Source organism: Phodopus roborovskii, unplaced genomic scaffold (assembly GCF_943737965.1).
Source record: "Phodopus roborovskii unplaced genomic scaffold, PHOROB, whole genome shotgun sequence".
NCBI classification, from domain to species: Eukaryota; Metazoa; Chordata; class Mammalia; order Rodentia; family Cricetidae; genus Phodopus; species Phodopus roborovskii.
The window spans coordinates 25742432-25769015 of NW_026126541.1; the positions used below are offsets into that span (position 1 = coordinate 25742432).

At 44.2% G+C, this 26584-nt stretch overlaps 1 protein-coding gene across 1 annotated transcript in view; it reads right to left on the reverse strand.

Annotated features, from left to right (window-relative positions):
* Papss2 (3'-phosphoadenosine 5'-phosphosulfate synthase 2) overlaps positions 1 to 26584 on the reverse strand; it is a 73415-nt gene that overhangs the window by 18067 nt on the left and 28764 nt on the right. The window contains exons 2-7 of the mRNA XM_051199652.1: positions 14203 to 14317; positions 10838 to 11073; positions 9012 to 9150; positions 8354 to 8472; positions 8122 to 8235; positions 6124 to 6235 (exon numbers count right to left, since the gene is read on the reverse strand). Coding sequence (XP_051055609.1) covers positions 6124 to 6235; positions 8122 to 8235; positions 8354 to 8472; positions 9012 to 9150; positions 10838 to 11073; positions 14203 to 14317 — 835 coding nt within the window. The remainder of the gene's footprint in view (positions 1 to 6123; positions 6236 to 8121; positions 8236 to 8353; positions 8473 to 9011; positions 9151 to 10837; positions 11074 to 14202; positions 14318 to 26584) is intronic.

Below are 26584 nucleotides of genomic sequence, written 5' to 3' on the forward strand. Positions count from 1 at the left end.
TTAAACTGAAGGAAAGCAAACTGCAAAGCAAAGGTCAAAGGGAGTGTTAGGCAGCCTGGTCTGGCCTGGAGCCGAGGACACTTTGTTTCCCAGCTCCAGACTCTGATGGAGTGAACATCCACAGTGATACAGGATAAAGGACTCACCTGGGGGACCACATGGACAGGGATCCTACTAAGTAATAATGCCCACTGCTCCCATATGTCTGGAACTGCAACTCTGCTTGGGCTTAACTTGGTTCCCTAGCATCTTTCTCTGTTCTTGATTTTTGTTTGTTTGTTTGTTTTGGCAGTAGTGGGCAGGGGAGGCAAGTGCTCTACCACTTAACTACAGTCCCAGCCTTTTCCTCTACTTTACATTAAAAGATTTATTTTTATTTTTAAATTATATGTATCTGTGTATTGGTATGGATAGGTGAATGCAAGTGCCCATGGTGGCTAGAGGCACCGGATCCCTTGGAGCTGTTTTAGAGGTGGTTGTGAGCTGCCCTGACATGGGTACTGGGACCCAAACTCCCACCTTCTGCAAGAACCACTGAGTTATGTCGACAGCTTCTTCTCTACATAAAAAAAAAAAAAGATTATTTTATTTTATGTATATGGGTGCTTTGCCTACATGTATGTGTGTACAGTGCCCCAGGGAGCCAGATAAGGGTGTCAGGTTCTCTGGAACGGGAGTTACAGTCGGTTGTTAGCTTCTATGTGTGTGCTGGGAACCAAACCCAGGTCCTCTGCAAGAGCAATAAGTGCTCTTAACCATTGAGCCGTCTCTCTAGACCCTCTAGGGTTTTTTGTTTTGTTTTGTTTTTTTGATACAAAACACATCCAACAGTTGTGCTGTGCTGAGCATCCTCTGTAGCTTCAAACATTCCTTGAGCCTTTGGCCCTTCCCCTGCGTGTGTTTCAATTCTCTTAAGAGTTGTCTTATTCCACTATGCTTTATTTCATTTTGGAAGAGTATTGTTGCTTTTAACCTTAGGACATCCAACGAATAATTTCCTACCTAACTAAATAAATTTTCTTTTGTTTAAACCGTTGCCAGTCCTTTTCTCTTTAGCATTGTAGATATGCTTATGGGTTGCATAGATTTCTCTTTCCAAGAAATGAAATTAACATTATTACATAATTAGGCTTTTTAAAGGAAAAATGATAAAAAATAATATCAAAGATAAATATGTTTGGAATTTTACTTCATTCTGGTACAATGTGGAAATTTATAGTCCCAGTGAGTGTATATTTATTTTTGCTTCTTTACCAATTATGATAGCTTTCAATTAAGTCCATGCATAATCATATATCACAAACAAACAAGGAATGATCATACACAGTCCAACCAGATATATTTACTTTAAATTGAATCTAAAATGAATTGCCTCATTGACTAAAAATGCTTTGTTAATGAGACAAAAAAAATTTAATTCCAAATTTCTGGAACTAAAAGGGGACCAGAAGTCATTAGACGATCATAAATTTAAAAGAACTCAGGAACAAAATGTGCAATGATAATTTAGAAGCCAAGTTTGCTGATGTTAGCTAAACTCAACATTCAAAATAATAGTTTTATCTGAACCAGAAATTTCCTGTTGTTTGTGCTTGAATAAACAGAATGATGTGGTATAGTTTTACTATAACTGGTTGGATTATGAACTGAACAATTCCAACTGGTTAATTTGGATTTTTAAAAATTGTATCCTTAATTTTTAAAATTAATGTAGCATATCTAATTACAATAATTCAACTACTTGGAGGGTGAAGTACATACCACAGAGAGCCACGCCTAGAGAAATACAAACATAAGAAACATGTTTTCAGGTCTCCACAATGAGAATCTTGAAGTAGCAGCATCAAGGAGCACATTCCTATTATGGCACTTCACATATACCATATGCAAATATTCTCAGCTCCTCCTTATGCTATTTTTAAAACAGGCACATGATACCAAATACATGGGAAAACCATTTTTGTGGGATATTGTTCAATGCACTCTAAGACATAATTCAAAAGGAATATATCTACTTGAAATAATTGTAAAACATGTTAGTCACTCTTAATTTTGGCAAGACTGCCACATGGTTTCCAAACCAGACTTTGGGAGAGTGTAGATACAAACATTCATAGACTATAGACACCCAGATGTGCTTAGAGGATCTGATGGGGTGCCTAGGAAATTAGACACAAGTGTTGGAATCATCAGAACCTAGATTTGAATGCAAACTCAAGTGAGCTCTTCGTTTTCTAGCACTTACCTCATGAACACTAAACAGCTTCATGAAGGTTGAATGGGGTAATCGACATGAAATATATCTGGAGATCCCCCATTCCTGCCTGGAAGGTTATCGATTTTAAATAATGGAGTTGTCTTCATCCCACTCAGCAACTATTGGCCAACATCTGTGACATTTATCCTAGGAGGGTCCATGACAAGCCTGAAACTGCACTTCCAGCGAGAGAGAAAGCGACAGAAGACACCGAAGTGAAAGCAGTCACTTGTGACACCATGAACACAAACCAGTGGTTTGTGGGGGGGACTGTTCAGTTTTGATTTTGTACTGAATAGACTGATTATACTTTTTAGACTCAGGGTAAAATGTGAACCTAGGTAATTAAAACTAACAAAATATAGGAGACAGGAAATCTGTTGTTCCTTGTGGGCTGTAAGTATCCAAGAGATTTACAGTTTGATGATAGAAAGATGTGTGGCTGTGGCTATGCTAAACATCTCAGTGTCAATGGTGGTGAATCAAACCTTAGTGATCTGTCAAACGTGAGGTAATATCTGTATGGATGATATCTCACTACACCAATATACACACTATGTAAAAATTTATAATATATAAAAATAATATACAAAAACCATTCTGGAGCTTAGCTGTCTTCTTAGTCCAGAGTCATCACACTAGTCATGTACTCCAAGGAGACTATGGCATGGGAAGTGTAAGAGCTCAAGTGGCTTCCCTGAGATGCTGCAGCCTGGGAAATTCAAAGTGCTTTGGCTTAAATCAATGTGGTAAGAAGACATTTCTAGAATCTGGCCTCAGAGAAGCTGTCCTGTCTGCCCTGCAAGCTCACTCCCTCTTCAGGACCTCTCTGTCCAAAGCATCTAGAGGAAGCCCCGTATGTGAGTTCTGAGAAGGGAGCTCTTGCTAGTGAATAACTTTATCGGGGCTGACTCAAGCTGATAGGACTCCGGATAAGTCACTTCAAGTTTCCAAACCCTCTCAACTGTCAGCAGTAGGGGTCTGTGTTACTAGCAAACCTGTCTGGGGCTTTACTACTGGATGAGGCATTTTTCTTAAACTTTCAATATTCCAGGGAGGTAGGCACTATAATTGCCATCTCCATCATATAGACGAGGGATCTAAGCCCCATGAGTTGAGGTTATTTGTCAGGTTCATAGCTAATCACTGGTAGATAAAAGCAGCTGGTTTGGCCTCACAGCTCACACTTTTACCTGCTATTGGAATCTACTTCTAGTTAGGCCCAAATGAAATTGAGACACAGAGAGTCTGATATCCGTTATATCTTTGTTCGGTAATAGGAATTGAACCCAGGGCCTCACATGCTAGGCAAGTGTGCTACCATAGAACTATGTCCTTGTTTTCCCTTTTTATTTTAACATAGGGTTTCACCAACTTGTCTAGGCTGTCCTTAAACTTGTGGTCCTCTTGCCTCATTCTCCAAAATAGCTTGAATTACAGGCTCGCGCTCCCTTACTTTTTAATTTAAATGAAAAAAAAAATACTTTATGTGTATGAGTGCTTTGTCTGTAGGCATGTGTACCACATGTGTGCAGTACCCATGAAAGCTAGAAGACGGCACCATGTGGATGCTGGGTCCTCTGGAAGAGCAGTCGGTGCTCTCACCTGCTGAACCCCCTGTGCTCTCTATTTTTTTAATCAGCTAATTTATATAAGAGCTGGGGGGGGGGCTTTGAAGGCCATGTAGATATTTGAATCTTGAGCTGTGTGTGTCTGATGGACTCTAGTTGTAGAGGCTCAGCTAGCAAAGAATTCCTACAAGAATAAAAGAGGTCTCATAGAAAGTTCCAGAAATGGCCTGCATGGGGTATGGCAACTACACAGACATCCAGTCTTAAACCCTTACTAATGTAGCCGTACCGGAGCCTTGGGATAAAGAGGTCCATGTGGATATTTACATAATATTTACAAGATTATTTACATAAGGTATAAGCAACCTCCTAACCTGCAGGGAGGGAAGGTTTCCCTGTTCCAGAACACTAGTTCTAAGAACTTTGGTGTCTGAGTGACTGTGAGTGCAGAGTAGCATGTAGTTGTGGACTTGATGTGGGTACACAGGAACACCCACCCCAGGGACTCCTATAGACACTTGGGTTTAGGTTTTAGAAAGAACCGAGGTTGCACAAGCAGGCAGGGGCTTGGAGCTAGGAAACTCCAGTAATAATGGGAAAGCGATAAAGCTGTGGGGCTTCAGGGAAACAGAAATGAAATAAAATGGAAACAATGGGAAAGAAAGCAGAGAGCCACTTTCAAAACCATCAAGACTGATTATCTATATTTGGAATTCATCTTTGGAGTCACAGTCTCTCTTAAGGACCTAGAAAAAGCAGCCAACAACACAGGAGCATTTCCTTTCACGCCTTTCTCAAAACAAGACATAAGATGACTTTTACTGCCCCCACCCCACAGGCCTGGATCTGAGGCTAAGGACGCTTTACTTCTATTGACACTGACCCCGGCAGCCCTATCTACCACTCAGGCATCTTTCTTTATGGAGAAATTCCTGTACAAGGAGGCACTCTGTGGGATGAGGCCTCCTCTGTCAATGTGGTCTCCTTGTCCTGTGGTCACGTCTCCAGAGAGGATGCTCACTCATTGCACCGTGGATATGGCTGGCAGCTAAGTTCAACAGCATGTCCTTGATACAGCTGTGTTCAGCATGTGTCAAAATTAAGATATCAAGGTAAATGTCCTATTTCCTTGTTTAGGCACCCTGACCTTCTGGAAAGGAGTCCATTGGAAAGGTCATCAGAAGGGCAGCCTGATGTAGAAAGGGCAGCAGACAGGAACAGGTCTTGACTCTGGTCTTGGGGCCTCACTTCTAAGCAGTGTGAAAGTGAGCAAGTCATTTACCCTGAGCTCAGTTTCCTCATCTGAGGAGTGGGTAATTTCTAGGGATTTTTATAGAGATCAAGTAAAATAGTATATGTTATAGCAATATAGATTTAAGATGTGTTTTTGGCTTGTTACTTAATTTGAGAAACCAAGGCTTCCTGTTGTAGGGCATGCTCAGTTACAGCAGAGGATGAAGGTGTGTTTCGGTCAGTCTAAGGATTCTGCTTCTAGGCCATTCCCTAGGCAGCAGCATAAGCTCCAGAGTATTTTTCCAAAGATTGAATATTTGATTTGGTCCTTTCTTCCTAATAGACCTGAAGCTTGGCCCAGGGTTATACAATTGGTGTGATTCTACCAGCATCCCTCCCCACCTGGTAGCCATTTCCCCATGGTCTTGAAATAGAGAACCCACGTCTGAGGACCTCAGGGGACTCCAGGAAGGAAATTCTTAGAGAACAGCCTGGGATTCTTCTGGATAGCACATTCTTCCAACCTGGACCAACCTGGACGGCAAAAGCCATCAGCCTGTGGCTGGAAGGTTACCATCACATTCCCTTGTCAGGGTCCAGAGGGTGAAGCTGTCTTCATGTATGCCGTGTATGGGTTTGAGACTGACAATTTCACAGCCATCAAGGAAAGCAGGCTCTGTGACACCATGCGAAGGGAGAAATATGGACTAGAGAAAGGGAGGTCCCTATGGGTCAGTAAACTGATGGACTGACTGCTCCTGGATGCTTCCAAATGGAGCTTCTGACTATTAGATCCAGCAAAGAATATGACCAGCAGGGCTCAGAGTCAGAACATTTCTTTGGCTTCATGTACAAGTAAAGCCTTCATTTCTCAATAACTTGGTTTTAAATTATAAATCCTTGGAGAATGAAAAAAAATCCCTAAAAATGAAAACATATAGTAGAAGGGACACACTGTAAACAATCTAAATATTGTCCGAAGTATGATCTGCAAACCAGGGGTTATCAGTCCTGTCTATGTGCAGACTCTTAACAAGCAGTAAGAGACAACATAAAACATACCGTCCAGCAGAGTATCGAAGTGTATAACTTGCAAGTACTCCTTCTCCCGCATGAAGCCTTTGAGGGGAGTAGCCCAGCCTTCGCTCAGAACCTGTACCCACTGCAGATCCAGCTAGAAAACACAGGAAACAAGAGGACGTGTCCATCATCTCTCTTTCTTGGGCCCCAGGGTACACCTCCCTATTCAGCTGGCAAGAGGAAGAGGGAAGAACCTTCTATGTTTTGAGTGTCCCCACCTGAAACTCTATGGTCTTCTGATTCAGGGGCCAGCTATGTGTGCGTCCAGGACTTTCCTGGACAATCAGGTGATCACAGGATTCCACATGGAGATTATTTAAATACGCTCAGCTGTAACTGTTCCCACCATGTGCAACAGAGTTAAAAATTCACTGCTTCCTCCCCATCCCAACATGAAGGTTTGACTGTGCTTTTTCATAAGATGTACCTACTGGCCATTTGACTAATTGAGCAAGCCACTGACTGTATGGTAAAGGCCAACATTGTTATCATGGTATGAAAATCTCTTAAGCTCTGGCTCCTGGGACTTCCAGCTCCTTTTCCACCCTAGTTAGGATCAATTTATCAACACTCAAGGCAATGTATGGTCGGAACCCACAGGCACTACCAGCTCATCAGAGGATGAGGGCTATGTCATCTTGGCCACCTGCAAAGTCTGTTGGTCCTTTAAAACTCAACACACAGGTCACTGCTCTGAAACATTTCCTGTCACTCCTGTGACCTGAGGAGTCACTCCTTAGGTTCTGGAGTTCTCTGCTCTGCAAACCATTTTGTTGTTGGGACTGTCATCCTGTGTTGCTTTGGACATGTTTCCTTGTCTGTCCAGAGTGCTGGGGTGCTTGGGATCAGTTTACAGAACCAAGGAGCTCTGTTTGTAAGTTGTTTATGGTGTCCTAATTAGCCGAAGCAACCAGTCATAAAATCTCCAAATTTCTAATGAACAATAAAAAGATAGCAAGAGAGACTTGGTCATCTTGTATACGCAAGTAAGGCTCATCCACAAAAATGCTAAAAGCAGGTCAGTAGCTGGGGTTGCGTTTCATATCTTCCAGCTAATGAGATCAGTACAAATGAAGCTGCCATCCCCTTTTCTCAGATTGGACTCTCCCTGCTGTGGGACGGGCACAATCTACAGAGGAAGCTTCTGGAAGAACTTTATCTTGAATATCTTGTATCTTATATTTTCCACACTTGACCTTGGTCGCCTATATGGCTTTGCATTTCATATCTGGGTGTCTGAGGACATATTGTTGGTGACAGTTTTATTTAAGAGGATATGCACAGAGCACCTTGTGGACATGAGCTGGTTGTTAGTTATAAACTTTCCCAAAAGACTTCTCTTGGACCTGTTGGTTATTTAATTCTTGCCTGTGGTGACTGTCATTTTGCAGAGGTGACAGTCAGTTCTAGCCACAAAAGCATGCTTTTCACAGTAAGGAGTCTATAGAGTAGCATCCAGCCAGGACTAATACCACTTTCCCAGGTTTCACAGGCTTGCTTGTATCAGCAGAACCAGCAGACACACAGCAGAAAGGCTTATGTTGTTGTAGGTCAGGGTTGCTATTTTGCATCTCTGGGACCGTGCCTCTATTTCAGGTGTAGGGGAGCCATGCAAATTGTCTTATGCAAATATGGCTGTTGCTTTCTCAGTCAGAGAGGAGGGTAGAGGATGGGAATGTCTTCACAGACTCACCTCTACTGGATATTTGTTGTGGTCAAAAGAAATGGTAGAGCCTTCAAGGTGGCTCAGTGGGTAAAAGTGCTTGCCACCAAGCCTGATAACTTGAGTTTGATCCCCAAACATGGTGGAATCATGCAGCCACACACACACACACACACACACACACACACACACACGGGGCGGGGGGGGGGAGCTATGCAGAATATACAAATAAAGGTAGTTCTGGAGAGGAGTTGTATAATAGTTCATAATGTCAGATACTAACCCTGAGTCCCTCTGGTCACTCTGTACGCCCTTACCTTGGTGATTGATAATGCCGGGAGGGTCTCAGCCTCAGCCCGGACTTGATCAACTTTGTTTTCTTGCACAAAGAGTTCGTGGATGCCCTTGATGGTGGTGTGGGGTACAATGCTCTGCAATGAAATGGAGTTGGCGAGAGTCACAAATGAGACTGCTAAGGGAAGGGTTTTAATGAAGAAACGTGGGTTCTCTCTCTCACACACACACACACTCATTCACATTCACACTCACCTGCTCTTGCAGAAGCTCCACCACCTGCTGCACACACTCACTTACTGAAGACAAGTTGGTCTTCAGCACACACTCTGGAGTTTCAGGTTTCTCATAATCTGAATCGATGCCTGTGAACCCTGCAGGGAGTAAGATCTAAATCATATCTGTGCCCCCGGAAGAATGTTATCAAGCAATGAAACATAATCTACACTGCAATAATACGTCAACTGAAAATGTGATTTATGACTGGAAAGTTCAAACCACCATTCTTGGTCTCTTGCTATAGACAAGAAAGTATACAGCTATATTTTTCAATATGGAGAGTCTCAAGTTAGCCATGATACCTGGCAGAAGTCAAACCTCCTACTGCTGATTGCAATCCTAAAGGAAAGCAAGGAGGAAACCCAATGAGACCATTCCTAAATCCAGTCTGGGTTGCATGTGCATTCTTTCTCTGAACTTCACTCCTTGTGCCCGAGGTGCTGTTCTTCAAAGATAAATCTCCCACATTTTAGTAACCCACACACACTCTGAACTGAATGCACTGTGCTTTCGCAAGCATGAGCTTCTGTAGTTGTGACACAGGGTGCGTAGCTCCAGACAGATTTCTAAGGACAGCACCAGGAGACTGGCAGGGTGAGTAACCATCAAAGGTGCTGCTAGCTATTTCTCATACCTTTAATCTCTCCAGCTCGAGCCCGTTTGTAAAGTCCTTTCACGTCTCTGCTTTCACAGATGTTTAGAGGAGCATCTACGAAGATCTCAAAGAAGGGTAGTCCTGCCAACTCATGGATTTTGCGGGCATTCTCACGATCCTGAAAAGCAGTGTGTGTAATAACAGCTGTAAAAGGCGAGCCCAGAGTGGAGGGGCATGCCCGCAATCCCAGCACTAGGGCAGAAGAGGTAGCAGGATCAGAAGGTTCAAGAATAGACTTGTGTTGGGCAACAGTGGTACATGCCTTTAATCACAGCACTGGGGAGGCAGAGGCAGGTGGATCTCTGTGAGTTTGAGGCCAGCCTGGTCTACACGGAGTGAGTTCCAGGACAGGCTCCAAAGCTACAGAAAAACCCTGTCCCGAAAAATAAAAACACCAAGCAAGCAAACAAACAAACCAAACACACACACACACACACACACACACACACACACAGAGAGAGAGAGAGAGAGAGAGAGAGAGAGAGAGAGAATAGAGAATAGATTTGGATACAAAGTGAGTTCAAGGCCAAGGCTGAGCTACTAGAGACCCTATCTCACAAAAAAAAAAAAAAAAAGAAATGTTTGGTACTATTTGAATGTGGCCCAAACTTCTTGTGTTGGGTTTTTTGGTTTGTTTTTGTTTTTCACCTGCCTCAGTCTCCTGAGTGCTGGGACTAAAGGCCCGCCCAGCCCATGTGGTGGGAATTTAATCCTTGAGGGTGTATATTGATGGTTTTGGAGGTGGGCCCTTTAGGAGGAAACTGAGACTAGACTTGGTCATCTGGGAGGGATTGTGGCTATAACAAGAAAAACAAGCTGACAGATATGGTGGGTACAGGCTTTAATCCCAGGATTTGAGAAGCTGAGGCAAGAGAGTTAGGAATGAGGCTGGCCTGGGGATATACATAGCAAAATATCCGGGAGGTGGTCAAGGGGGGGTTGAATTAGTCTAACTAATTCTTGCTCTTTCTTGCATGAAATGCAGTACGAAGCTCTCATCAGATGCCCTTTGGTTCCTAAGTTTTCAAAGTCATGAAGGAAATACACCTCTAGTCTTCATAAATTCATCAGGTCTGGCATTTTGTTCTGAGAGAAAGTGGATTAGGAAAAAGTTTCCTAATGAGATCCTTCACCGCAAAACATCGAGTACTCTTGGGCTTGACAGTCTTGAGGTAACATGAGACAGTGCACAGCAGAGTCCTTCCAGAAAGCCCAGAGTTGTCAGTCACTCTGGTAAACACAAGGAAGAATTCCCCCCCTGGCAGCTACAGAACACATGCAGCTCGTGGTTATCAGGACTGTGGCTCTTAACACAGGAAGCCTATGCTAGAAACCTCCTGCTTCAGACCAGAGCTAGGACACCCTGGGCCACTGTGGTCCCCACTAAACCCACAAAAGCCAGCGATTTGAACGGGCTGTCCTGTTTGGGCCACTGAAACATTTTCGTTTTGACAACTTGAGATAACAGGCTGTGGAGGTCTTGCTCAACTCTTTCAAGTCTGACCACATGTTCTTGGTGACAGTCACCCATAAAGGCTTCATGTTAACTGGGGCACCGGCTCCTGGCAATGAGGCAACTCTCTTTATATAACCAGTAGCAAATAGAGGAAACACAGAGACATGTGAGGAGAGGGGAAACCGGGTGGGAAAGTGAAAGTCAGGCTGCTGACTGAGGACCACACCTGAGGGAGGGAGGGAGGGAGGGAGGGAGGGAGGGAGGGAGGGAGGGAGGGAGGGAGGGAGGGAGGGAGGGAGGGAGGGAGAACATGGGCATGCCATCCCCTGCCCTGAGCCAAATCTCTTACCTTTGTGAACGGAGAAATGAAGCTGGTAATGCAGACCAGGCCGGCGTCAGCAAAGAGTTTGGCCACCTCTGCAATCCGTCGGATGTTCTCTTCGCGGTCCCCAGGAGAGAATCCCAGGTTCTTGTTGAGGCCATGACGGACATTGTCCCCATCCAGGGAATAACATGGGATGGAGTGGGATACAAGGTACTCTTCCAAAGCGAAACTTATGGTTGTTTTTCCAGCGCCAGAGAGACCTGTTAGAACAGATACAAGATACAAACAGAATAAGATGAAAAATGATCAGCTCGGGAGCAGAGGCACAGCCTGTAACACCCATGTTTGTGAGGTGGAGACCCGACAATCAGGAGTTCAAGGCTAGCCTCTGCTACAGGAAACTCTTGTCTCAGTAAACCAAAGCCCTTCAAAAGATGAAAACCAATGAGATAACTCTTAACAGTATTCCAGCCTTAAACAAAAACCATTAAAATCAGGAAAGAGCACAAAACCCGAGTTCTTGCATTTATCTTGAATTCTGGAAGTTTTTCAGAGCAACAGGAGTTTATAGGTAGGGAGGGAGATCTGTTGGCGTAGACTGTGGGCTCTTTTGCCTGCAAACATTTTTAAAGATTACAAAGGTGCTCTTACAAATCGAGGTGCTGGCTGCTCTTGAGAAAGCAAAGCTGTGGAGTCTTACCTCTTCTGGGAGCACTTAGTGGAGAGGGGGCTGGCACCCAGAAGACTGGCAGGCCATCTCCCTGTGGATTCCACTGGATAGCTACAGGGCATCAGAGCCCATCTCTTGCCCTTCGGCTGTGAGAGTTTTCAGAAGAGTGTCAAAACACAAAGGTGCTCACGCTGGCCAAGGCTGAAGAGTTTCTGAGCTCTTGGGCACATACGAACCCCGATCCACAGACACTTTGTCTTTACGTGAAGATAGATGTGCCAGCGAGCATACAATAAGTATAACCAGGCCACGCTGTAAGGTTCTAGGTAGGGAGAACACTGTGGGGGTGAGGACACAAATGATCTAAGTGCTCAGGGTCTGACCTACCCCAGAAAGCGTCCACCCTCACAGTTCACTTGTCCTAAAGATCTTTGAGCATGAAGAATATTCCAAGATACAAGGCTGCCATTCACAGAACTCATTGTGGATATGGGAACACTGGGGGATAAAAGGGGGAGGGGAAGCCAATAAATAACACAGAGCAGGCACCTGGGGGGAGGGTGTGGACAATGTCATAGCAAAGCTAGGGCAGAGCTCAGGGAAAAGAAGCATGAAGAGGGAGGGAGGGAGGGAGCCTGCAAGGGGTTAATAAATAGTCCCCAGGTTTGCAGTCCCATTTGAAAAGTCACGCTCATGACTCTGACAGGGGAGCATAGAAGAAATGTCCACTGAAGGTTCTGGGGATCTACCGAACCCCTGCCGTTCCTTTTGAATAGATGTCAGTGATACATTCCTCTTGGAGTTTATGCCAGTTTGTGGGTAAAAAAAAGTAGGAATCTTGACTCACTGGTATGTTCTCTTGCATCACAACAATGAAATTTAATTCCCTCCCATTTGCATCAGCTGTTGAAGAGGAAAGGCCTAGCCTCAATCACAGCAGGCATGTGACCAGGCCACTGGGTGTGTACTATAACACATCCTAATAACAATGTCCTAGCAAGGGGCAAGCACTGGGCCCAGAGTACTGATACTTTATTTCATTTAGCTCCGCCTATAACAGCCATACATTAGCACCTTATAGACAGGGATATTGGGACTCAGAGAGCTTAAATGACCCATGCAAAGTCACATAGCAGATGTGGGTGGACTGGTCTACATGGCTGATCTTGAACCTCTGAAGCCCAGAGAAGAAAAATCAGAGGAAATAAACCCTTTACATTTCCACCTATCCTGCCTACCAGTTCTATTTTCTTTTTTCTTTTCTTTTTCCTTCTCAAGGGGGTGCACATAAGAGAACAAGAACTTCATTGTCTGTCTCAACACAGATGTGCTTCCCTGGTAAACAGCTGGGGAAGGCAAGCAGAGAGCAGGTGAGGAGCCTTGGGATTACAGATGTTCCTGCTACTACCCAGAGTGAGCAGGGGGAACACCACAGGTGGGACAATAGGCACATCCATCATGTTGGTGCCTGGGGCTCCATGCCCATTGTCTGACCTCACATTAGAGGGCAGATGATGTTGTTTTGATGCAAAAACCAGCTGTGAAGGAAACCAGAGAACCATAGGGACCAGGAAAATTCAAGAACATCAAGGAAACTAAACAAAACAAACCCCTGGGTGTGTATCAAAGCCCATTAACCCTACACTGAAAGGCTAAAGCAGGGGAATCATGAATTCTGGGCCAGCCCAGGCTTCATAGTGACATCCTGTCTCACAAACCAAACACAGTGCAAGCAAACAGCAACTAGAAGAAATTCAGCAAATAGGAGAAATTCAGGGAGGTCTTGCAGCTCCATCCACATTCTTGGTTAGACTTTGCCTGTGTGAGCAGAAATGAGCACACATGCCTCTCTCACAGCCTGAACAAACATGTTTTTGTCTCTAATTTCTTCCCTTTTTGGAAAGTCCTGTCTATGAAGTGAACCTGGCTTTCTCGATCTGAAACCTGTCACTTTCTGAAGCCTGGCTATGTCATCCATCCATCCATCCATCCATCCATCCATCCATCCATCCATCCATCCATCTATGTAAGAACTCAGACATAGGGTGGTAGGGGTTTTTCAGGCCTAATTGCAAGTTTGTCACTAATCTCTAACTTTGGGACATGTGTACTTTTGAAAAGGGCAAGAAAGGGGACATTCACTGGGTCATCTCAATGACAGCAAGTTGTTTCTTCAGGCAGAAGACAACCCTCAGCCATGGTGAGAGTTCTAGCTATTCTTCTCATACAGATTCGGTTTGCTAGTGGAACAGGCCCCCAGAACGGTAAGATATCAGAACACTAGCTTAAAACATCCGTAACCTGACAGACTGCCAAATACCAATGGTTGAATTGGGAAAAGCCGTTTTGTCATGGCAGGAAATGGGTTTAGGGGTGAATATGAGCAGCTCCTTAGAGCTAAAAGAAGGTGGTGTTATTGGCTTGTCTCATCTTGTGCTACCAAAGAATAGTAACTGTTAGCTAGTAACCTCCCACAGCCCATCAGACTCTGGCTCTTGTGGATAGCAGAGTGATGACTGACAGCCAGGCATCTACACAGCTCTTCAGTCCACTTCGTTAAGCCTCAAATAAACATTTACTAGGTGTAATATGTCACACCGGGTTCCTTAAAATCATGTCAAACACCAATTTTCTATCTTAAAATGGTACCTGGAAAAGTGTGTGTGTGTGTGTGTGTGTGTGTGTGTGTGTGTGTGTGTATGCACGCGCTCGTGTATACCTGTTAGCCACACGGTACATCCTCGGAATCCTCCCCTGGTCCCAACCACCTGTCCTCTCTTATTCCTGCTCACATGATGAGCCTGGTAGACCACATTGGTGGATTTCTGCTGGTCCTATGAAAGAAGATAAGATTGAGCATAATACCTGATTAATAAAATGCCTTTGCTTTACACAGAGCATATATATTCATTTTAACTTAAAATGGCAGAGCTGAGGTATGTAACAGTTTCTATGAAACATATTTGAAAAAGTCCCACCCTCATCCCTTAGTGTGTGAACTTTTTTTTAAATCCCATTCATTTATCTACACATAAGCCAGGAGAATTTTTGCTTCCACAAAATCATTAATTTAAAGTACTATGTAATATCACATTAACTCATAGAATACTATCTTCTACATAACTAATAGAATTATGTCTCTGGTCTTTCCCACCTAGAACTGGTAAATAGAGTAACAGCCATTAATGTTACTAGTTTGTCTCTACAAACTCTGCCTTAAGAATAACCTCCATGCCCTTTTTAGACTATTCAAGTAGTCTGTCTAGCTCTGATTCCATGGAAGTTTCTTCTGCATTCCCAGGGCCAACATGTGAACATGGTAACCTTTCAAGTCCCCAACAGAAATTAAAATGTACCAGTTATGAGGCATGGAGGCCAATTCATATACCACACACCTGCATTATTGTTACAGTAACAGTCTAGCTAGGTCTACCAGATCTTCATGTAAATTCTGATTGGAAGGTAAAATATCTAATTAATAGTGAAAGGTTAAATAATACAGTAACCATGGTTTGGGGTGAGCATTCATACAATATAACCTGTTATTCAGGCGAGAAAGAAACTATAGGCAAAACAACAGATTTGGGACTACCCATATATGTCTGTGATGTAGTAATTTCTGAATTGTAAAAATCTATTCTCTCTGTCTCTTTCTCTGTGTGTGTGTCTTTCTCTTTCTCTGTCTCTGTTTTCTCTACTTTGTCTCTTTCATGTGTCTATTTTATTTACTCTTTCAGAAATCATATATATATATATATATATATATATATATATGCAGTTAAATATCATATCCACCCCATTTCCCTCCTCCAAATCCCCTTAATTCCGCCAAGCACACCTCTCCTCCCTTCCCTCCCTCCTTCCCTCCAGCCCTCCTCCCCTCCCTCCTTCCTTCCCTCCTTCCCTCCACCCCTCCTCCCCTCCCTCCTTCCTTCCCTCCCCCTCCCTCTCTCCTTCCCTCCAGCCCTCCTCCCCTCCCTCCTTCCTTCCCTCCCCCTCCCTCTCTCTCTCCCTCCATTCCTCCATCCCTCCTTCCTTCCATCATCCCTTCCTTTCTTTCTTTCATAGCCCACTGCCCATATAATACATGGTATGGGGCCATCCAATGGAGCATGATGAGTGTCCACAGCCCCAAAGGAGAATGCTTCTTGCTATGGAACAATCTTTTTGTACTCTGTGAATATTTGTTGCTCTCACTGATCTAATAAAGGGCCAAATGGTCAATAGCTAGACAGGTAGAGGTTAGGTGTGACTTGGGGACAAAAAGAGTGTGGAAAAGAGGGAGTCACGAGGAGTCACCAGGAGATGTGGAGAGAAGCAAGACGCACATGCCTTGCTGAAAAAAAAGTACCTCCAAGTAGCAGAAGATAGATGAGAAATATGGGTTAATTTAAGTTGTAAGAGCTAGTTGGAAACAAACCTAAGTTATCCACTGAGCACTTATAATTAACATTAAGTCTCTGTGTGGTTATTTGGGAGCTGGCAGTCCGGATGGAAAACTTCCTACAGATTCTTCTCCCATAGCAGCTGTCAACAGCCAATTGCTCCTCAGTAAAGGGTTGAGCCTTATGGGCCCTTCCCTCCTTCCTGTCCCCATCTTGGCTGCCGTCATCTTGTGCAGGTAAGAGTTCATAAGTGCAATAGCCATGTCTAAAAGAACATATTTCTCCTCCCAACCCTCCAGGTTTGCATTCTTCCTGCTTCCTCTTCTCAGTGTTCCCTGAGCCTTGGGCAAGGGGCATCCAGCTTTTCATATTGTTGCTGGGGATCCCAACTCTGGTCCTGAAGTTGCACACCAAGCTCTTTACCCACTTAGCCATCTTTCTGAGAAAACTCTGGGCTACATGGATGGGAGAGCAGAGCAAATCAAATCATCTCTTTTCTGTATCTCCCTTTAGACACTAAAAAGCCAAAGCGGGTTATAGCTAGAGCTGTCTTTGGGTTGACATGGATAAGGAAGTGAATATGTTCTGGCAATGCCAAAAAGCCATCCAAATATGGGTGCTGCTGGCTAGTATTCACTGTAGACCCCCATGAGAAGCTGCAGATAGGACCTCCAAGACCCTTGGAGGGATCAAGAATGAATGGCAGGATACCCCAGAGGGAGCAGGCCTCCTCCATGGGGCAGTTGGCAGAAACAAGCATAACCATGTGTCTGAAGATCTGAAGAAGAATGTGGCTCAAGGTCCACTGTGAGAGAGGGTATCAGCCAGGTTAACTACCTAAGTCTTCAAAAGCGGATACTCTGACTCCCCATCAGAAAAATATCATCAGAACCTGGAGGTGGTAGACACTCCCAGCACACTAGATAGGGTTGCACTAAAGGGTGCATCAGTCACTTCATAATTCAAGGAGAACATTAGCATCTCCTTTTTCCATTTATGCTGTGTTGTTAAACCAGGATTTCTGTGTTTAAATTACCAGGACTAAAAGTCAGTTAGTTCTTCTGTTCCAACATTGACTGTTTGAGGGTTTATTCAGCTCCTACTCTGTTCTAGGACAATCGTAGGCACCAAGCCAGCAGAGTTCTTGGCATCATTTTGGGTAAGAAAATGGAGTATCTCCACTTCCCTAAGGAGAGAAAAGAGTGCATGCACACACACGTACACACACACACACACACACACACACACACACACCTCCCCCAATGTGTTTACATATAATGTATACTATTATAAAGGCATATAAAGAGTACCTGCAAGTCAATCATAAAAAAAAACCCGGTTTTAAAATGGTCTGATGAATCACATTACAGCTTCACCATGATTGCTCAAATTCATCAGTTACCAAAGGAAATACAAAATAAAACCAAAACAAGATACCAGTACCATCTAATGGCAGCTAAGGGATGTCTCCTACATTGGGTGTGTGTGTGTGTGTGTGTGTGTGTAAAAAGGAACAACTGTCTTACACAATGAATTGTTTACTCCACCTCCACTATTTACTCAAGAGAAATGAAGACATGTGTCCTCAAAAAGACTTGTGCAAGAATGTTCTTAGCAACTTTACTTGGCTAAAAACTGGACATAATTGTCATCAACTAAAGAAAAGGCTCGTATACCCGAAATGAAAACCCAGGTGAAAGCAGTAGAGGGTTACAAAATGGAACACTATTAGAAGCCAAAAAAATGAATAGATGGCTGATATGTGTGCAACATGGATAGGATGAATGGAAGTCCTTATGTCAACTCCAGGAAGTCTTAATGGAAAACTACGTATGTGTGATTCCATTTGTAGGAAGTCCCAGCATAGGGGAGCCAACCATGTTAGAAGAGCAGCTGCCTGTGGGTGACTGCAATGTTTCTGTATCGATAAAAACTTCATAGATGTTTATACTTTCTTCATGGAAGTCTTGCTTAAGGTGTGCATTTCATGATAGGTAAGGAAACAGGAAGCGTGAGATTTCAGACAGGGGAACCACCTGGCTCCATGCTGACGTGTTCCCGGGAAAGGACTCGGCTTGTAATATAGGACATTAGACTCTGGTGTCCTGTCTACCTGTGCGCATGGGCTCCAAAGATTACTTTGTCTCTTTTTGGCCCTGTTTTCTCTGCATGTGGGCAGGAATCCAGAATCAACTCAGGCTCTGTTAATCTTCTGTGAGTACTTTGACAAGATACTGATGCCATCCCCAAAAATTTTTCATTTAAAACCAGCCCAGCAATCTGCAAGCAGAATGACTCTAAGGTGTCATTACAGTTACTTATTTACTGTTTGCTTATTTAACTGACAGTGGTGGAACTTGAAACCAGGGCCTCACACGTGCTGTCTGAGAACCCTGCAATTCAGATGCTATTTCCAGTCCTTTGGTTAGTTTGAAGTTTGCTGTGCAGTTTGAGGCGGCTTAGAACTTGTTATTCTCCTCCCAAGTAGCTGGGGTTACTGGCATGTGCCACCATTACACACCCGGCTTTTAAAAGTTGCATCCTTCAAAAGAAAAAAATCTTTTACTTGTATGTGTGCCTCTTTCTCTATATTGGCACCACATTTGTGCAGTGCCCGAGGGGGCCAGAAGGCATTGGACCCCCTGGAACTGGAATTACAGATTGTGAACCGGCCAGTGTAGATGTTGGGAACTGAATCCACCTCCTTTGCAAGAGTACCAAATGCTCTTAAGCACAAAGCCATCTCTCAGATCCTATAGCTGCCTATTGATCATGAGTATGTATGTATTTGTGTGTGTATGTATGTATGTATGTATGTATATGTATATGTGTGTGTGTGTGTGTGTGTGTGTGTGTGTGTGTGTGTGTGTGAGTTTTCACTGTAGCAATGTTTAAACAAAAAATGTTTTCAGATGGCTAGGTACTGAGTTCTTTTGGTTCAGTAAAATATTTTGCTTATTTATTTCCAAAATCAATCTTTATGTTTTGCCAAGGCAAATAAACAAAATTGAACAGCAGATGGGTGGGGCAGCCAAAAAGGGCTCCTTCCCATTGGAAGCTTTGCTGTCTCTGAAGAGCATGTGGTGTTCCAAGCTTTGGAAAGAAAATTACTGGCAGCAGAAGGATTGTTCTCTATGGCTCTGTAAAACACACATGAGGAGAGCAGCTGCCTACCATCCTGTGTGTGCGGGAAGCAAAGTCCGTCCTTGGTGCCCATCTAACAAGGTCACCTAGCAGGGACCTCACAGTTGGTGACATACTTCTATTTTGGGTCTTAAAGAAAAGTCGCTCAAAAGTTCCTGCTTCTTGTAGATCTCTGGGGCAAGGAAATTTCCCTTAAGCAAGCCCAAAAGTGTTGTAAGTGTGGAATTGGGAGCCAAGTGAACCTGGATTGGAAGCCGCTTCGTCCCTTCTGCCGTGACACACAGCAAGTTCCTCTGGGGGTGGAAAAATGGGGTGCCTCCTGCAGTTGAATTTAATGAGAACCGGGTGGAGGCACAATGATAATTGAAGGTCTAGACCATTCAGATTTAGGAGTTTCTGGAACAATCAGGATGCCGCTGCTCTTGCCAGTGGGATTATGGAGGCTCAGCCAGGAAGCACCCCAACAGGGCTCATCCCAATTAAAGGCACCTCATCTTATCCAATGTGTTGCCTGGTTTTGCCTCTCTTGGAGTGGCACTTTGTCACCAGAAGAGGGGTAAGTCCTTTGCCTGGGTCAACTTCATGAGCTCTTCAGAATCCGGGTCAGAACACACAGACTAGGGGCAGCATTGCTCTGCTGACACTCCCCTTCCTCCTATTGGTGGTGCAGAAAGGGAGGAGCCAGAGAAACTTCTGGGACTTAGGGTGAGGCACCCTGGGTCTTGGCAGAAAGCCAGTACCCAGCAGAGTCACAGCGAGGAGTATCACCAAGTGGGGAGCCCGAAGGAATGAAGGATCCAGAAAGTGCACATCAGCTTAAGTCAGGTACAGAAGCCACTTGTAAGGAGCACAGAATTGTTAAAAAATAAAATAAAATAAAAAGTAACAAGTTCTCCCTTCACCTGGTGCTCCCTGCACAGTGCAAACAAACCACAGTATCCCTAAGAACAACCCGCTGGCATTTGAACAAGTGACGCTCGGGGTGTTTCACCATGCCCTGTTGCTCTCTTGCTGTTAAGTGTTCCGTGGGTGGAAGTAAAACTATGCAAACATTTTAAAGAGAAATCTGGCACTAGGGAAATGTCCAGAGATCTACAAGGATGACCCCAACTGACAATCTAAGCAATAGTGGAGAGGCTACTTAAATGAGATTGATGACTACCTTATATGCTATCCTAGAGCCCTCATCTAGTAGCTGATGGAAGCAGAAGCAGACACCCACAGCTAAACACTAGCTGAACTCCTGGAATCCAGCTGTAGAGAGGGAGAAGTGATGAGCAAAGGGGTCAAGAACAGCCTTCAGAAACCCATAGAAACAGCTGACCTGAACAAGGGGGAGCTCATGGACTCCAGTCTGGCAGCTGGGAAACCAGCACAGGACCAAACCAGGCCCTCTGAATGTGGGTCTCAGGAGAACTATGCAGTCTATGGGACCTCTAACAGCGGAACCAGGATGTATCCCTGGTGCACAAAAAGACTTTGGGAGCCCATTCCCCATGGAGGGATACTCCCTTAGCCTAGGGACAGGAGGGAGGGCCTAGACCCTACCTCAAATGACTTGACAGTTTTTGAGGATCCCTCCTGGAAGTCCTTACCCTCTCTGGGGAGTGGATGGGGGATGGGATGTGGAGTGTGTGTGGGGGGAAAGGAAGGATGGGAGGGAGAGGGAACTGGGATTGATATGTTAAATAAGAAAAATATTTAAAAAAATTAAAACATACAAAAAATAACTATGCAAATTTCTTTGAGAACCGGGAGGCTTCCCTCTGACTCTTCTCTGCCACACTCTAGCTTTAAAAGAATCCCTATAATCATAACAAGGGAAACACAATCCTTATCCAAAACTGTTCATAGCAATATTATCGAAAAATCATAAACTGATAAACCATAAAAACGCTTGTGAGTTAAGGAGGTTGTAGCACCTCCTCATGATGCCTGTGCTTTCCCGTATGAAAACAGGCCATGTCATAGGCTCAAATCAGAAAGTTTGCAGAGTAAGTTAGCTTTAGTTTCATCTTTTTAGATTTATTTGTGTCTATGTGTGTGGGTGTCCCTGAAGGCCAAAGGAGGGTGCTAGGTCCCCTGGAGCTGGAGTTACAGGAGGGTGCAAGAACCTGACGTGAGTGCAGGGAACTGAATTTATGTCCTCTGGGAAAGCAGCAAGTCCTCTTAACCACTGAGCCATCTCTTTAGCCCCCTTAAACTCACATTTTAAAAATATATTTATCGCACAAGGATAAAGAGAACAAAAAGTCGGGAAAACCAATATCAGAAATGTTAATAGTAATCACCTTATGTTTAAGAAATTTTAGGTCATTTGTTTTTCATCTTGTGTCTACATTCTGATTTTGTCAGCATTAAGTTAGGAAGTAATATGTGCTAAAATATAAATATTTTTGTAACCAGAAAATAGGCTGCTTTCAGGGATTACCAGTTGGCAGGGAAAAGCAAGTTCTGAGGTAAATTACAACCAACAGGACAATAGCCAACCCAAAGCAATCACTAAGCAACTCATAACAGATAACCCTGACACCTTAGGGCTAGTCCCTGCACACAGGGTCCCTCTAACATGCACAGTTAAGTGCTGTGAATCTGCCCGACATTTGTAAGTATTTCACTTAACCACACTGGCTACTGTACCTAGTCTTTGCTTCATTCAGAGAAAAAAAGAAGGTCCTCAACAAAGGCCTGGCAGCTTCCGAACAACTAGCACAGATGGAAACCTCTTCCCCAAATTCTCCTTAGTAAGCCATTCACCTTTACTTCAGAGACTGTGTCTGCTGTGGTCATCCCTGGGAATGTCCCCACAGCTTGCTACCTACACAGTAGAGTCTGGTAGCCCCTGAACACAAAGGCCATTCTTCTCTGCCTTGGTGCTGTTACCACCCAGTGGACATTCATTTATCCAGTTTCACGCGTGTAGTTACTGGGGGACAGGCAAGTTTTAAGAGAAGAAAAGTGTGGCAGTTTGAATGTAATTGGCCCCATAATTTCATAGGGCGTGGCACCGTATGGCCTTGTTGGAGGCAGTGTGTCACTGTGGGGGTGGGCTTTGAGGTTTCCTAAGCTCAGGATACTGCTGAGTGTCTCAGCAGACTTCCAGTTGCCTGCAAAATGTAGGATTCTCAGCTCCAGCATCACATCTGCCTGCCTGCCGCCATGCTCCCCACCATGATGATCATGGACTGAACCTCTGAAACTGTAAATGAGCCACCCCTGTAGTGAGATAGTCCTTCTCTGGCACTGACCACACCCATTGGGGGGTGGAGCCATGGGCCGAGTGACCTGTGGAAGGAGGTTGGAGGGGGCCAGGGAAGGCGCTCTCTTTCTGGCGTGACTCGGACAGGAGAGGATCGGGTTGAATTTCCTGGTGTTCATCTGTCTAGGTTGTAAGTTATTTCTCCCTGAATAAACATCTATTCGGCCTATTTGTTTATCCTGATCCTTATTTACCGCGATACACCCCAGTGAAATGTTTTCTTTATAAGAGTGGCTGTGGTCATGGTGTCTCTTCACAGCAATAAAACCCAAACTAAGACAAAGAATGAGTAGCTTTTAAAATAGTGTGTGTGTGTTTAAGGAGTTTATGCAGAGAAAAAGATGATTCTAAAGGATTGTGTATAAAGAGACCAAAGATAAAGGAAGTTGACAAATGACCATGTTCAATCCAAGCTCGTAGATACTGATGGGAGCAGGCAAAAAACGCCTTGGCCTGAGTATTGCCATTTTGACTTCAGACTCCATTTTACATGCAGGGTGAAATAAGGTTCCCAAGTCCTATGGGAGTTGAGAACTTCCCAATGGCCGATCAACCTCCTCCCTAAACCATTGAAATAGCTGTTATACATCTTTAGTTCTCTAGAAACATCCTCTGCTCCTAACAACAGAAGGAACAAATGAATCTGATTGGTTGGACTAAAAGGCGTGTGCTTTGTATGCCTCTTGACAATGATGGAACATTCAAGAAGCCTCTAGTCTCTAAGTCCCAATTGGTGAAAATTATAAGTTTGTGAATTTTATGTTTATAGCCCTCACTTCTGCCCCTGCTTGGGGCTGTCAGGAGAAACAAGGCTCCTGAGTCCTTGTCCTGCAGCCCTGATCGATCAGTGACCCACATATGTGGTGACTTATGGAACCCATAAAAGTGTTACCTCTCTCCTTCCTCACGGCACATGATGGGCTAGGTGTAACAGATACAGTTCTCACAATAAAGTGTAATCACTGGTTTTGTCCCTCAGCTTTCTGTAATGTGACAGAAATACTAATTTTTGTCAAATAATAATTATCCTGCGATAATGACTTATCAGGAAGGCAGGTGTATTTGGGCTGATGACTTTAGAGTTTATAGTCATGTTGCAGAATATTATTTCAAGATGTGTTAGAATGACACAAAGGTGTACTGTATTCTTTTATGTTGCATTTGTTTAACTCTGTAAAGCTGTGTTACTTTGCCTGTCTAAAACACCTGATTGGTCTAATAAAGAGCTGAACAGCCAAATAGGCAGGAGAAAAGACAGGAGGGGCTGGCAGGCAGAAAGAATAAATAGGAGGAGAAATCTGGGAGGAGAAGATCAAGCAGCCAGAAAGGGAGAGGGACAGGAGGACATCATGGGCCAGCAACCGGCTACACAGCAAGCCACAGAGTAAGAAACAAAGAAAGTATAAAGAATAGAGAAAGATAAAAGCCCTGAGGCAAAAGGCAGACAGGGTAATTTAAGTTAAGAAAAGCTGACAAGAAACAAGCCAAGCTAAGGCTGGACGCATAAGACTCTGTGTGATTATTTGGGAACTGGGTGGTGGGTCCCCCCAAAAAAAGCTAAGAGTAAAGAGTTAAAAAGAAAAAACAAACAAAAAAACCAAACCACCAAAAAACACTAACTACAGTAGTCCATGGTAGTCTGTGGTTTCAGTATCAGAATATGTCCATACATAGCATAGCAAGTAGGCTTGTTCACTTTCCCAAGTCCAGCAAGCAGAAAGAAGGGACCAAGGTCCTAGGATCCCCTTGAGCACAGTGCTTAGTGACCTAGCTCCTTCCAACCAAGGTCTTCCATCTTCCCAAAGAGCCACAGACCAGAGAACAAACATTTCACATCTGGGCCTTCAGGGAACACTTTAGAGCCATCCAAACCATGACACTATTTATCATGCTAAGCAAACTCGCCTAAAACTTGTATAAATACACTTGCATTGTGAGAAACAAAGCCACATTATGTGTCCAGGAACAAAATACCAGTGGTGATAACCGAGACAAAAGAGCTTAAAAGAACAAATTAAACCAGCTGCCAAAAGAACAGTTATAGCGCAATATAGGATTTACTAAGTAAAAATCGTGATCAAATGAAGGTCTAGGATAAAATGTACCCTTCTCCCTATCATCCAGAGCTTTGTGGAATAGATTACGCTGAGAGCAAGATAATGATTTTTTTTTTTTTTTTTTATAGGCAGGGTTTCTCCATCAGCCCTGGTTGTCCTGGAACTCTCTCTATAGACCAGACTGGCCTCTGAACTCACAGAGATCCACTTGCCTCTGCCTCCTGAGTACTGAGGCTAAAGTCATGTACCACCACACCTGGCTGCAAGATAATGATTTAAAGAGAAAATACCTTGACAACTGACAGGACTGGACATTTGGAAGCCACCAATAAGCAAGCATGGACTGGCACCAAATGGATGATAATTTGAATACTTTAAAGAAATGACAAAACAAATATATTTTAAGTGGAGCATCTTTAAGACATAAGATCTGGGGTTGGAGAGATGGCTCAGTGGTTAAGATCATTGGCTTCTCTTCCAGAGGACCTGGGTTCAATTCCCAGCAACCACATGGCAGCTCACAACTGTCTGTAGATCCAGTTCCAGGTGATCTGACACTTTTACACATAAAATAAATTTTAAAAAAGAAAGAAAAAAACATAAGATCTTAAGAAATTGTATGTGGGTTTTACAGTATTTGACGCCCCCCACCCCCCTCTGAAAAACACCTGAACATACTAGAAAATCTTGAACGGCAAATTCAGGAAGCAAGCAAGCATTATCCACGCGCTGCCGGGGAAACCTCGGCACCCCTCTCCTCCCTGGAGCGTGTGTGCTCTCAGAGTCTTCTGAAGTTTGCATGGGGTCTGTGCAGTACATAGAGACAAACCTGATACCAGTTGAAGGAGACCGGACTGAGGAACTGTCTCTAGATAGGGGCTTCTCAGTCTGGCCTTTCTCTCTCTCTCTCTCTCTCTGTCTCTTTCTCTTCTTTTCTCTCTCTCTTTTTTTTGAGGTTAAACATTTTTTTAAAAATTTATTTTTTATTTTACTTATCGATACCAGTTCCCCCTCCCTCCTATCCTCCCATGCCCTCCAACCCCTTCTTCCACCCCCCCACTCCCCACGGAGGGTGAGGTCTTGCAGGAGGGAGTATCAAAAGTCATTTGGGGTAGGGTCTAGGCCCTACATTGTGTCCCTAGGCTAAGGGAGTATCCCTGCATGGGGAATGTGCTCCCGAAGTCCTTTCATGCACCAGGGATACATCCTGGTTCCACTGTCAGAGGTCCCATAGACTGCCCAGGCCTCCTAACTGAGACCCACCTTCAGGGGTTCTGGTTCAGTACTATGCTGATTTACCAGCTATCAGTCTGGGGTCCAAGAGTTCCCCCTTGTTCAGGTCATCTGTCTCTGGGTTTCTCCAGCCTGGTCTTGACCCCTTTGCTCATCACTTCTCCCTCTTTCTTATGCAGTGTTCTACCCAAAGGGCCAGGCTCCCCACCCCAGGGCTTCTGTTTTGAGCCACAGCTGTATGCTTCTGTGCTCTCAGTCTAGTCTGCCCAGTTCTCAGAACACATCCTGTTGTTGAACTTGCCGGAAGACCCACCACCTCTGGCTCCAGTCTCCAGATTTAGAATTTGGAGCCAACTGTGACACATCCTGCTTACTGCCCACTCCTGGGAAAAAGCATGTCACTATTCCTAGAGATCCATGCCAGTCAGGCATCCCTGTTTGGCTGGACTGAAATCTTCTCATAAAGGGTACTTGGCACCAGTTAAGTTGTGTGACTTTTCTTAGGGAGACATGAAAAATGTCTATTAAGATCAGAGAGGTCACTGACCACAGACTGAAGAAATGATTCTCCCTAAGTCTTGTTTGGAGAAGCATGAAATTACTTGTATATCCAAAGGCAGTCACATAAACAAGCAAACAAACAAAAAAGCTACTATAGCATGGGTGGTGGCTCAGGGAAATGTATCCTGGGGCACCCTGCCCAACTTGCAGGCAGTTCCTAGGGTATTGCTGCTGCCTTAGGGACACTGTACATCACTCCTCAGCCAACCCCATGGCCTCAGTGCTCAGCTGAGCTGTCTGGCCTGGCCCAGGCCCCAGAAGGCACGGGCTTTTCTAGTTCTGGTTACCATCTCTGACAGGCTCCAGGCCAGCACTGTGACCTTTGCCTTTCCATTAGTCATACCTGGGTGCCGGATGGGCCCGTATAAACAATGCCTTTTGCCAGTATACTTTCTTCCAGAAAGACATTTACACAACATATTGAGGGTAGGGATAATTACTCATCCTAGAACATCATCATCT